Source organism: Schistocerca gregaria, chromosome X (genome assembly GCF_023897955.1).
Source record: "Schistocerca gregaria isolate iqSchGreg1 chromosome X, iqSchGreg1.2, whole genome shotgun sequence".
Taxonomy (NCBI): Eukaryota; Metazoa; Arthropoda; class Insecta; order Orthoptera; family Acrididae; genus Schistocerca; species Schistocerca gregaria.
Window position 1 is genome coordinate 346,895,895 of NC_064931.1, and position 14,219 is coordinate 346,910,113.

Genomic DNA, 14,219 nt, shown 5'->3' on the forward strand with positions numbered 1-14,219 from the left:
AGGAAAACAAATCCTGTATTGTTTGAATACAGCATTAATAATGTGCTGCTTGACACAGCACAGTGATTAAATATCTAGGTGTAAGGTTGCAAAGTGATATGAAATGGAATGAGCATGTCAAATTGATAGTCGGGAAGGACTTCATTTTGTGGGAGAATTTTGGAAGGTGTACCTCATCTATAAAGGAGACAGCATATATAATGCTAGTGCAGCCCATTCTTTAGTACTGCTTGAGTGTTTGGGATGCCCACCAGGTTGGTTTAGAGGAAGACCTCAAAGCAATTCAGGGGCATGCTGCAAGATTTGTTACTGTTAGATTTGATCAGCATGCAAAAAAAATGCTTCGGGAACTCAAATGGGAATCCCTTGAGAGAAGATGACACTTTTTTGTGAGATGCTATTGCAGAAACTTAGAGAACCAGCATTTGAGGCTGCAGATCAGTTCTACTGCCATCAACATACATTTTTTGTAAACATCATGAAGGTAAAATGAGAGAAATTACGGCTCATTCAAAGGCGTATAGACAGTCATTTCTCTCTCACTCTGTTTGAGAGTGGCACGGGAAAGCAAATGACTAGTAGTGGTATGTGGTAACCTTCACCACACGTCGTACGGTGGCTTGTGAAGTATGTATGTAGATGTAGATATTGGCTGACCAGTGACAGCCACAATACAGTTCACTGAAAAAATATTGCCTTTTAGTGATGCAAGCAGTTACCTCCCAATGGGGTACTACAAAAACACTTTTATTTAGCTTCTGAGACATTAGACATAAAGACATGCAAAATCAAATCTTGCAGTGTATACAGTTTTGGCTAGTTCCTCACAGCTCCATGGAATGCATTTTTTACTTATTCTTTTAGGTAGTCAGTTTGTCAATTTGGTTTTTCCAAATCCATTGAGGTCAGTACAACTTTTTGTTATATGTTATTTCATTTATGATGCATGCTGTAGTTTATGGACAGCTATTTGTAGAAATACATTAAAATCTAGCCTTGTTTCCTTCTGTATTGTTATTTAAGTTACCAGGTCTTTGATTTTCTTCCTGATCCTCTCACTTTCTTTTAACTCGCCTTTTTTTAACCCCCCCCCCCCTCCCCAAATTGCTTCCCTCTTACTATAATTGTTGACCATATTTTGTCTGTGGACTTAATCTTGTTGTGCCTGCTCTCGTTATTCTTTTCCACCTGTTCCCATGAGTCTTCCTACTTAGTCACCTGGTTTGTCTCCAGCAAAATATTAACTTCTCTCTGAGAATTACTGTGCAGCATACACCTACCCCCCTACCCCCCCCCCCCCCTCTCTCTCTCTCTCTCTCTCTCTCTCTCTCTCTCTCTCTCTCTCTCTCTGCTTTTTGTTACATTATTAATATTTTACAATTGCCTCTTTAGGCTCTCCTGCCAAATAATAATGAACCTCAGGCCACAAAAGTGAACCCAGAAACAGGAAATGCAGTTCCTGTTTACTATGAAGAGGAGGATGATGATGAAGATGAAGACACACTTCTTAGTAGAGTTCCAGAGGATACTACAGTTTTACAAGAGTGTGTAACTGCATCTCAAGGTTGCCTGCTGCTGCTTGTTTTAAAACAGCACCTCAAAGACCTGTATGGAATCAGTGATGCGTAGGTGTTCAGCTGTATCATTTATTGGATAACCGTCCTTCATAGTGCACTGAGACTGTGGTTAATTTTGTAAATTTTATTACAGGAAAATAACACAATATTCTCCATCAGAGTCTGCAAAAGTATATGAAAAAACTGTCAATCGCCGGACAGCGTCACATTTTGATCCTAAAAATACACTTCAGAAATTAAGACAAGGTTCACCACCACCAGTTCTCGATGAAACAGCAAGAAGAGCTCTTATTGAGCAGTACTTGGATGTAAGATTTAATTTCTTTCTTTTTTTTTAAATGCTCTGGTGTTGAGTTTAATGCATTACTTCACATTGTTAATTTTTTGTCTAGTTCAAGCAGATGATGTTGAAATTCGATCCTGAAGATCCTGATGATGATGATGACCGTATAACAACTTCAAAATCATCTTCAAAACCAGCAGAAGATGCCAAAGAAAACAACGAAGAAAATCGAACTGACCGTACGACACAACAGACTGAAACAGCACAGTCAGAAGTAAAGGTATGGCATTTATAATGTTAAACTCTTGTCATAAAGAAAAGTAACTGTAGTTGCCAATTTACATAAGGTCATTGTAGCATTAGTATTCACCTGTACTAGAAACAGTTTGTTAGCCTGCTCCATCTTTTCCTCAAACTTCCTTTTAACCAGGTACACAGTCTACTGAAGACATAAAGGAAATAAAGCAGGTCAGCTGAAACTATATTGAAATTTGCATGGTTGTTTACATTAAGGTGACAAAAGTCATAGATACCTCCTAATATTGTGTTGGACTGCAGTTTGGCTGGCATAGTGCAGTGGCTTGACATGGCATGGACTCAACAAGTTGTTGGAAGTCCGATGCAGAAATAATGAGCTATGCTGCCTCTATAACCATCCATAACCGCGAAAGTGTTGCCACTTCAGGATTTTGTTTATGAACTGACCTTGCGATTATGTCCGATAAATGTTCAATGGGATTCATGTCGGGTGATCTGGGTGGCAAAATCAGTCATTGGAATTGCCAGTTGTCAACAATTGCAGCCTTTGATATGGCATATCGTCATCCGTAAAAATTCCATCGTTGTATAGGTACATGAAGTTCTTGAATGGCTGCAAATGGCCTGCAAGTAGTCAAATGTAACTATTTCCAGTCAGTGATTGGTTCAGTTGGACCAGAGAATCCAGTCCAGTCCATTCCATGTAAACACAGCCTGCACTATTATGCAGCCACCACTAGTTTGCATAATGCCTTGTTGATAACTCAGGTCCTTGGCTTCATGGGGTCTGTGCTTCACTCAAACGCTATCATCAGCTCTTACCAACTGGAATCAGGACTCGTCTGACGAGGCCATGGTTTTCCAGTTGTCAAGGGCCAAGTATATGCTGCAGGCAAGGTCATGCTGTTAGGAATGGCACCTGGGTCAGTTGTCTGCTGCTATAGCCCTGTTATGCCAGTTCTGTTGCTCTGTCTTAACAGATGGGTTTGTCATACATCCCACATTGATTTCTGCGGTTATTTCAATGAGTGTTGCTTGTGTGTTGGCACTAACAACTCCATACAAACACTGCTGTTTTCAGTCATTAAGTGAAAGTCATCAGCCACTGCATTGTCCATTGTGAGAGGTAATGCCTGGAATGTGGTATTCTTGGCACATTGTTGACACTATGGATCTCTGAATTTAGAACTCGCTAACAATTTTTGAAATGGAATGTCCCATGAGTGAAAGTCTTAGAGTTGTAACTCCATTTTAAGGTGACGGTTGTACGTTTTAATCAGCACAGTTTCGGGAATTTTATGCATTTTTGTTCTATTAGTCATACGTCTTGTCAAAGAAAAGTGTTACATCCAGATGCTCTTCAGGATAATGAACGTTACACGCAGCAAAAAAACTGCTAGACTGCTACAGTCACAAGTTCGAATCCTGCCTCGGGCATGGATGTGTGTGATGTCCCTAGGTTAGTTAGGTTTAAGTAGTTCTAAGTTCTAGGGGACTGATGACCTCAGATGTTAAGTTTCATAGTGCTCAGAGCCATTTGAACAATTTGAAAAGAAAAACTGGTGAAAATGTAATGGTGTTACATCCCTGAGAGCTGCGTAGGTGAAGTAAAAACTCAAGATGTTTTTCTCTGACATGGAGACTACTTAAAAGTGTGTTGTGTTTCAAACAGTTTGAAACTTGACTGTGAGTGACCACCACAAAGTACTTTTATGTCTCATGATAGTGAATTGAAGTTTGAATGATGTCAGTGTGGTATATGCCAGTACAGTGGGCAACCTATGCTGCTGACAATCCAGCGTGCTGTAAATTGTCAATGTGAACATGGTCTAACCTTGAAATTACCCTTAGAGACATGCTCACAGACTGAACAAGTTACACAAGCTGCATGTTGTGGAGATGACACAGTGAACTGAGATTGCAGGTTTACTTTTGTCTGTTATGCAGTTGGCTGTACATAAATAGCCCCTTTCTTCAAAAGAGTATTGAGTGTGAGGTTTCAAATGAGGTGGTGCAAAACCTTTTTAAGATGTGTATGAACAACCCATTTTTAGTTGCGGCCAAACTTGCTAAAGTTGATGCCATTCTCTTCTTAATGCTCTTTCATGTTGACTCTGGTACTTGACCTTCACTTCTTGAAACCTTTTGGGAGAACTAGTTACATATCCTTGGATAGCCATTCTGATTTACATTTTATTAATTTATTTTAAATGATTTTGTGCAAATATGAGTAAAGTTACTTCAATAGCTGTGGTTGGTCCCTCCCTCATCTACTGTTAATTTTACTTTGGTAATCATGATCATCTTCTTCTTCTTCTGTCTGGAGATTGTTTTGATGCAGCTCTACGTGATAGTTTATCCTGTGTGAGCCACTTCATCTTCACATAACTATTGCAACCCACATCTGCTTGAATTTGCTTACTGTAGTGAAGCCTTGATCTTCTCTACAATTTTTGCTCCCCCTTTCCTCATCCCCCACTTCTATCCATAAGCAGTTGGCTATTCCTTAATGCCTCAGAATATGTCCTATTGATGGATTTCTCCTTTTAGTCAAATTGTACTATAAACTTTTTTCTTCACCGGTTTCATTCAGTATCCCTACATTACTTATCCTATCTGCCGATCTAATCTTCAGCATCTTCTGTAGCACTTCATTTCAAAAGCTTCTCTTCTCCTTCATAAACTTAAATTTATATTAGACATTAATTTTTTGCATTTTTATAAACACACTCTATTCTGTTGCTTGTCCGTATTTTATACCATCTCTATTTCGGCCATTGTCAGTTATTTTGCTGAGCATATAGTAAAACTCATCTACTACGTAGCAGTCACTTCCTAACCTAATACATTCCAGTCATCTGATCATCTAAGTCCTCTGCCATGTGCTGGAATTACAATATCATTAGCAAATGTTAAAGTTTTATTTCTTCTCAATGAACTTTAGTTCTGTTCCCAAATTTCTCTTGAGTTTCTTTTACTGCTTACTCAATATACAGACTAAATAACATCAGGGATAAGTTAGAGCCCTGTCCCACTCCCTTCTGAAAATACTGCCTCCTTTTTTGTATCCTCAGTCTTGAAACTGCAGCCAAGTTTGTGCGCAAGTTGCAGATAACATTTTGCTTCCTGTATTTTATCTCAGCTAGTTTCAGAATTTGAGTGTATTCCAGTTTACACTGTCAAAACCTTCCCCCAAATGCATGAATGATACAAATGTAGGTTCATCTGTATTCATTCTATCTGACTTTCCTTTTCTCAAATCTGTCCGTTTGTCTGTCCGTCTGTTACAGTAAATGGCATTTTGTCATACCTTTTTTTCATAGTCACAAGGCCTTCTTTGAATTTATCTCTGATGTTAATGTGGAAATTCACACCTTTTGCTGTTTATATTATGCAGTGGCCTCATAAAATACCTGTGAACTGAAAAGCTGAAAATTAATGGTATTTGTCTTACTTTCACCCTTTTGTATTTAGGATGAATATTAGTAATTTGTAGTATACGGTGTTTTTCAGTCACAATCTGATATCAAAAGTATGTGTAAATAATGTACAAAAGCCACCACGTAATGTTAAACGTAAGAATGACATGCCACAATGAAATTTCTGGTTGTTTCGATGACATCTACTCGTATATGCATTAACTGTGTGTTCAAGACTTACCAGCCAAAATCGAGTATCTGTTCTGGAAAGAATGACATTTTGTTGTCTAAGAATGTGACTGTTTTTAAATGTTCACACTTCATTTTCTTTTGATAAAATTACACAATGATTCAAAAACATAACTGGTTCACCTTTCACCTGTGTGCTCTATCCAATATGAGAAATCGTTATGTTCCGTTGTGATCACTGTTTGCAGTTATCTTTTTAGTGGCTGTCAAAATTTAATGTATTATTTATTCATTTATGGAATATTTCATTAGTTCTTAGAGCAACAGAAAAATATTAAAACCTGAAATACATAATCAGTTGTCTGGTGATGACCTAGAAAGCCAAAAGCTTTTTCACAATAAAATATAAAATAAGTATTATTATGGAACATTAATACTGTGTATTTCAATTTTTAATATTATTTCTTCATTTGTCTATGCATAGCATTGGTAAAATATAATAAACATACTTTTTCTGTTCTCTCTGTTCCTCTCTTAGGTCAAAAAGTGGTCAGTCTAAGACGCAGTAGTTAACGTTTTGAAACTTTCTGTGATTCAGTCAAATGGAAATAACATTACTAGTTGCTCAATCTTTGTGTAATGTTTGTGTCATGCAGTGATATTCAACATAAATGCAGCGCCTTGATTTCTGAATGCTTGTTATTACAACAATGTTGTTTCAGGAAACACCACAGAGGGTACCAAAGTTAACCATTGTACCTCCTAAACCACCAGAATCTCGGCCACATCGTGCTCACAAAGCACACAAAACAGAACGGCATAAAAAACACAGGCACAAAAAGAAGAGACGGAAGATTGCTGATGATGATAGTGATAATGAATACAGTGATCCTGATTTTCTTGTGTAAAAAATAAAAAAAAATAAAAATTGTTGTGTACAGTGATGACAGTTTTTTCTGATAATGTGTACAAGATGTGTTATCACATCTGAACTTTTGCAAAACTTTCGAAGTGCAATGAACGGACTGTTTCACTAATTTATTATCAAGCACAAATTCATTTGAGGTATCTTGGAAAGTGAAAAGTTAATTTATTTAAAAACTGGAAATGTGTTTCTTTAAAAAAAAGGACTATATAAATATCAGAGTATGTTTTATTATTTTTTACTGAAATTTTATTTGACTTACCTTTTTCAAACATGTGCACTACTAAAGACTGCACAGCAGCCGACTATTCCAGATGGTACAAAAATCATTGTGTTAAGCAATATGGTAGATGAAATGAAGAGTCAAATTGTGGCTGTTGCTATATTCTGCAACAGCTGCCCTTATATTTTTAATCATGGGACCCTTCTTTCTAGGAAAGAAAGACCCTATTTCAAAAGTAAGGTGTGTGTGAAAGTGTGTTCATGTATGCACGAGCAAGTGTACATATGCGTGCATACATGTATATGTGTGTAGTGTGTATATGTCTGTGTGTGTATATGGATGTGTGGTGTGTAAATATAAATATATATATATAAAAGTATATATATATATATTTAAATCTATAAAAGTGTAAATTCTTCTACAAAAGCCAACTATGGCTGTAAGTTTGTAAAGTAGCCAGGAAGTTTTTTTTTTTTAATTACCTGGCATAAATTCTATCAGAGCTTTCATAGTGTGATGTATTCCTTTTTTCCCCACTTTTTTTAAAAATCATTGCTTGTATTATTTTTACTTGCGGTCAGTCTCTACTGGGTAAATCCGTAAATGTACAGTTCTATAATTTGAGATGGAAATGTTTTGTTGTCTGATATGAACATGTACTATCAATAATATTCATTTTGAAAAGTATTAGCTAGTGATTTTGAAACAAAAATTTCATGAATTTAATTTATTATTGATATTAGTTTCTTCCTTAGAATGGCATAATAAAATGAATAGAACTCGTATATATGCCCCCTTGTTAATTTTTTTTTATTATTATTTTACTTGAATGTGTTTGGCGTGTAGCACAGGCCTTAACCCGTTATCCTAAACCTCTCAGTTCTTGGCGGCAAAGATCAAAGACCAAGGTAAATTCATGTTTAGGCTGTTGAGAGAATGTAAACCAATTTGCCAGTATGATATTACAGGACAATTGTGGATACTAAATATCAAGTTTTCCATAATACTTGCGTGCAGTTTTTAAACATTTGATTACCATTTCAGAATACTATTTTTTGACAGGTGTGGTGTTACTGAACATTCAAGAGACAAAGTCAATGTGAATTTATGTATTTTTAGAAATTTTAATTTACACACATGCAGCCTATGAATAGCTGTTATGGAAACATCAGGCTTTTTGATGAGGCAAATTGCAGTTACTCATTTACTGTACACACAGCAAAATTTGGAGCCTCTGCCTTGTTTAGTTTACAAGTATTATAAGTTTCAGGACTTGATACATCATATTTTACTAGCAGGCAGGCCCTTTGTTTTCATAGAGAACCCCATAATATTTCTGTTACCTCCTTCAGATGGTATGATCGTGTTTGTTATTTCAGTATGTTGTTCATATTATAGTTAACAAATTATAGTTTTTAATATGCTGGTCACCCATACTTTTCATGTCACTGTCATTGACTAAAATGTTAATTTCAACAACAGTGATTCATTATTGTATTTTACTGATTAAATCTTTTCAGTAAAGGTGTGTAGTGTTGGTCATACAGAAGCCAGAGAGTAAAAGAGTTTATTGTGTTTTGAAGCTTAAATAAACCATATTCTACACAATAAAACATTTGATCAGTTGATGACCTCATATGGACTACATTTCAAGAATGTATTCATTTTTAATAAAATGTGAGATTTATTATAGTACACTGTATTTTGTTGTTTAATCCCTATTAATAAAATTACAATGTTACATGACTGAAGGGTCTTTAAAGTATTCCTTCATGTAGGATACATTGGTATTTCATAGCAGAAAATTTAGTTAGAATAATGGCCTGAGAATTTGTGTGATATAATTGATATATGATTTAATCGTGAAAGTCTGTATTTCAGTAAGAATGACATTTTATTGTAACTTGTCTTGTTTTGTTGGAATAATCTGTTAATTATTTTATATATCACCTCATTATCTGCAGTGTGTAACAGCAAGGCTTGTAAGTCACATTGATGGCACTTTAAATGCTCCTGAGGAGAGCTGTGTGATATCGAAATAGTTAGACTGTTTGATTTATGAATATTTTTCTGTTAAAATGTTGCAGAGCAAACTTCAATGTACAAGTTAATTAAATTTACAAGTTTGGACATAATCGTAAATACGTTTGATACTATCCATAAACTACTTTAATCATTTTTGGGTATCATTAGATGGAGTGACATATTATGACAACACAAATGAGTAAACACCCAAGTACTGCTGTTCATTAGTATGGGCTCCTGATATTTATTACCATCATCTGAATGGATGAATGAATGAATGAATGAATGAGATTTACCTCCGATTGCTGCAGGTATATTCCCAAGGAATTAACCACAAAGCCTACACTCAATAAAATGAATTTATTTGCCCTTACATATTTCAATATGTTTTGTAAAATTCTTCCATTATATTAAGTCTTTCGTGTTATACTAATGTAGTGTGCATGAACTTTGGTCTTGTGGTGAGGTTGTGAATGCACATTAAGCTTAATGATACACCTATGACAGATACACATTTCACAGATCTTTGTGTGTGTGTGTGTTTTAAGCATTGCTGATACTGACTGAAACACACATTTACTGAAGCACCAGTATAAACAAACACAAAGTAATAAAACCCTGTCCATTGTCCTTCATCAGTGAGTGCCCCAGGGAAGTGTGGCAGGGCTGGTAATTCTCTATATACATAAATGAATTGTCAGACAGGGGGAGGAGCAGTCTGTGGTTGTTTGCTGATAATGCCGTAGTATATGGGAAATTGTCATTGGCTGGCTGTAGGAGGGTACAGAAGGACTTAGATTGAATTTCTATTTAGTGTGATGAATGACAGTTTGCTTTAAATGTAGGAAAATGTAAGTTAATGCAGATGACTATAAGAAAAAAAACATGTATTGTTCAAACACAATATTGTGTTGTAGTTGTATGGAGATGAAGAGGCTTGCACAGGATAGAGTAGCATCAATAGCTGCATCACATCAGTCTTCAGACTGAAGACCACAACTAATACAACATTGCAAAGCAATATGAAATGGGACAGTTAAAATGTGGTGTACCCTTGCAGATGACATCTGGCAAGCATGGGCAGTTTCAAGCACTTTCAGTCAGCTATCCTCCATGATCATTTTGTGCACTTTTGCAACGATTTCTGGAGTAGCAACACATCTTGGCTAACTACTGTGTGGATCATCATCTAAGCTCTCCCAACCAAATGTAAACTAATTTGTCCGCTTGCCAACAGTTGAATGGCATGAATGTCATTTGCTTTTATACCTTTCTTACGGAGTACTTAATCACTGCTCGAACCTCAATTTTTTTTCCATCTTCGCAAATTACTACGCAGGTACAACAACAGACACCGCCATAGCTCTCTTGGAAGAGCACTGATGTGGCACGTGTTTACAGGCAACAGTCCAATGCATACCACATGAACAACTCATTGCACTAGTACTGACCTCTTGTGGTGATTCCGAGAACTTTTCAAAGTGCCCTCGACCCATACTTTAGTACTGTTCGAATGCTTGGGATTCCCACCATGCTGGATTGAAGGAAGACATCGAAGCAATTTAGAGGTGTGCTGTTACATTTGTTACTGGAAGGTCCACTTAACATTTAAGTACTATGTTGATCCGTCATGAACTCGAAAGGGAATCCATGGAGGGAAGGAGTCCACCCCTCCATCCCCCCCCCCCCCCCCCCCCAAGGAATACTATATAGAAAATAGGCATTTGAAGCTAGCTGCAAAATGATTCTACTGCAGTCAATGTATATTTTGCAGAGGGGCCATGACGATAAGAAAAAATTAGGGCTCCCATGGAGGTGTATAGATGTATAGATAGACTTTTTCCCTTGCTGTTTTTATGAGTGGAGCCAGAAAGGAAATTACTAGTAGTGGTACAAGGTATCCTCTGCCATGTACCATATGGTGGCTTCTGGAATATGTATGTAAATGTAGATGTAAAAACACATTATTAGGGACCATGCCAGATAAGCTGATTTTGGGTTATTGTATGGGCAGTACTGTTTCTCATATTGCTGAAAGTTAGTGTGACAATATTAAGGTGTCAAGTTGTCGTTTTTGTTGATGCAGTCACCATGCTGCTCTGAGAAAACTGAATGTAAAAAAGAATTACTTCAGATTTTGTGCAGATGAAATAAACATCAGTGTGTTTGCAGATCCATAGAAAGGAATGAGAACTCATTTTGATTCAGAACACCATGTAACATGGGACATAGAATTTGTTTGAAACTTGATATAGCCAACAGGTACTTTTTCAGCGCTAATACTAGAGTCTGCTTATGACAGACTGTAATGTGTGACTTTAGTGGTGAACAATCTATTCAAACAACATTTATTGATGACACAATTAATTTTTTTTATGTGAATGTCTAGACTGTGCGATCATGATAGTTACTTTCGGAGAAGATTTATGAGTGCCTGGCTAAAGTTTCACGATAGAACTTGTCCTGGAGCTCACAACTGTAGAATAAAATTGTGCATGCATTGAAGGTGACAAGCAGTCAAAATATGTATGCATTTTCTTGTAGGATCTCCAGTATGTAAAGCTGTGCATACTGTTGCATACCTGTGTTAGCCTACTACCTAAGTTGCATAAGACATTGTTTTGTCACGTTTTATTCTTTTGTTCCCCTGAGACTAGAACTGCCACATCATCCACTCACTTGTATGCTTTATCTGTACCAGTCCTCCTGCAGCCAGTGACGTGTGTAGTATACAGTGTGTTCCCACAAGCAACTGAAAATAACCTATTGTTTATGATCCACAGCAGTTTCTCTTTGAGCCAAGAAAGTTCACTGACAGAATGGGATAATTGTCAGAATGTCAGTGGCACCTACTTGCATTTTTTTTATCATCCACCTCTGGAAAGATTTGTACAGCAGCAAACTGTGCCTCATTTTGTATCTGATTGAGACCAAAAAGAAATTGATATATATTGCCATTTAATGAAAAAGGGAAAATTCTTGACAGAGTCAGGAATCAAACACGTTCTCTATGGCAGTGAAATGTGCAGACAGTGTTAGGCGCAGGCAAAACTGATAAGTGTGTCTATCACACCACTCAACTCATGACTTCTGTGTCCTCAGTAATTTGTTTCAGCTGATACAGCTAACTAGGTGTAATTTCCACTAACCCATGGCCAGCAGAGCAGATGTGACTTACCAATTTTTCGGTCCTATTCACCATTATAGCTATGATTACTGCACATTTAATGGTAATAATTGAAATTGTGATGAAGTTTGATCACATGAACATCAATGTACACTTGTTACTCATAGTTTCAAAATTAGACAATTGAATAAATGTTCCAGCCCCAGCATATTTAATGCAATCAATTCTATCTTATCTGCATAAAAAATACTAAAGAAATTTTCCTCCTTGTCTATTTCTTCAACACAACAACACATCTGAGAATGAGGTTCTCTATCACTGTCTGTTTTTGTGTCTTCATTCATGTGATTTTCATTTTTATTTCTCACCATCTTGAAATTCTTACAAATATTTTCATAGTTCATCACCATTTGGCAAATGTTTGTCCCTCATAAATATGCAAGTGCCAACTGCCCCTTTCTTGAGCACACATTACTATTAATAGCCAGTTCAGAAATTAACTATTTTTTTCTGTTTTCTGATCAACAGCATGGCAGATTTGCCATTGTTTGGTCTCACTATACAAAAGGTGACCCCACAGGTATCAGTAACTACTCTGTGTCACTCCTTACATAATTTTCTAAACTTTTTGAGAAGGTAATGTATTCCAAGATTGTCACCTACCTGTGTGGTAATGGAACACTTAACCAATCGCAGTGAGAGTTTCAGAAGGCCCATTCTACTGAATCTCCTATTTATACTTTTACTGAGCACATAATAAAATCTGTAAATGATAAAATACAGCCAGTTTATATCTTTTGTGGCTTACTGAAGGTGTTAGATTGTCTAAACATCAATATTCTTTTAGAGAAAATACATTTTTAAGGAATACATAGTTCAGCACATGCCTGGTTTGCTTCTTATTTAAGTGGAGTATGTACATCCTATACCCACAGTGTCAAATTTGCAATATTGATGACCCATTATCTCAGAACCTGTGACAGATAGAGATCTGAAATTTTTGGGATGTGTAGTATCACTCCTTTTCTGATTACTGAACCGGAATAGAAATGTACAGAGAAATAATTAGCTAGTTATGATTTTTTAAAATGTTCTTCAATATTTTGTTTTAAAAGTCCAGTTTTTCTTCCGTAAGTAAAAAACCATTAGAGAGAGAGAGAGAGAGAGAGAGAGAGAGAGAGAGATGTTTTGGGAGGTTCAGTAGCTGCAGTATACTACGTGGTAACGTAGTATAAAATTAGATATATGTATCTGTAATAGTTCCTGAGATAATGGGTCAAATAATTTTAAAAATGTCATTTCTATCAAATCAAGTTCAAACATTTTATTTGATATTAACTTACACATGGAGGCATGCCAGCTTCTAGAAACAGCCAGGCCCATAATCAGCATTATCTGGATCCCGTGCTTGACTATCCTGCAAACCTAGAAGCTTCCTTTTTTTTCCTGCCTCTTGCTTCTTTAATCATTTCCTCTGCTGCATGTTGGGCTTTCATGATCCTAAGTTGATCCATTTGCTGAAAGGCTTGCAGTGTGTTGGCACCTGGAGTGATACCAAGTTCCTCTATTACCCCAGTTCTTCCCTTTATACCATCATTAAACGTTATCACAGCATCACAAACACCCAAGCATAGAGTTTTCCTTCCTAAAAAGGCATTTTTTGGTATGCGGGTCCAAATTACATTATTGAAAAACTCATTTGGGTTTTGTGTTCGACCATGGAGACATTTGGAAAGGAGGTCAGGATGAGCTAATTCCCTATATATTGGTTTAATAGCTTCCATCACTGCAGACGTATGCTATTTTTGTGCCTAAATTGTTCCTTGCTACCTGCTGCCTGAGCTTTTTGGTACTTGCACCATGAATCAGCACCAGGTGGACAAAGACCATGTATAGGTGTATCATCAGTGGAAGATTTGTGGAAGAATGTAGCCCACACTGCTCGTTTCATCCCTTGTAGGTCATGTGTGTTGTTTCTTGTTGCCATTCCATAATAATGCTGGAGTTCATCAATGTTTTTGTCTGTAAGTCTTCCTTTACCATTTAAGAGTCTTTCCATCTGATAACTTTTCTTTCCCTTTTGTCTTCTTCAATTTTTGGAGACGTGTTACCATCCGTTTCTGAAGGTGGCTCACACATTTAATCTTAACCATCTGTTTATTAGCATAAGGTTGGCTTTCCACTACTGATTTG

General features: G+C 36.6%; 1 protein-coding gene across 4 annotated transcripts in view; it reads left to right on the top strand.

Annotated features, from left to right (window-relative positions):
- Positions 1 to 7,659, top strand: part of LOC126298523 (nipped-B-like protein) — a 362,304-nt gene extending 354,645 nt beyond the window's left edge. For all 4 annotated transcript variants that reach the window (XM_049989881.1, XM_049989883.1, XM_049989880.1 and 1 more), the window contains exons 31-34: positions 1,393 to 1,625; positions 1,711 to 1,885; positions 1,970 to 2,140; positions 6,449 to 7,659. In XM_049989881.1, the coding sequence (XP_049845838.1) occupies positions 1,393 to 1,625; positions 1,711 to 1,885; positions 1,970 to 2,140; positions 6,449 to 6,634 (765 nt within the window). In that variant the 3' untranslated portion in view covers positions 6,635 to 7,659. The remainder of the gene's footprint in view (positions 1 to 1,392; positions 1,626 to 1,710; positions 1,886 to 1,969; positions 2,141 to 6,448) is intronic.
- The last annotated feature ends 6,560 nt before the right edge of the window (positions 7,660 to 14,219 follow it).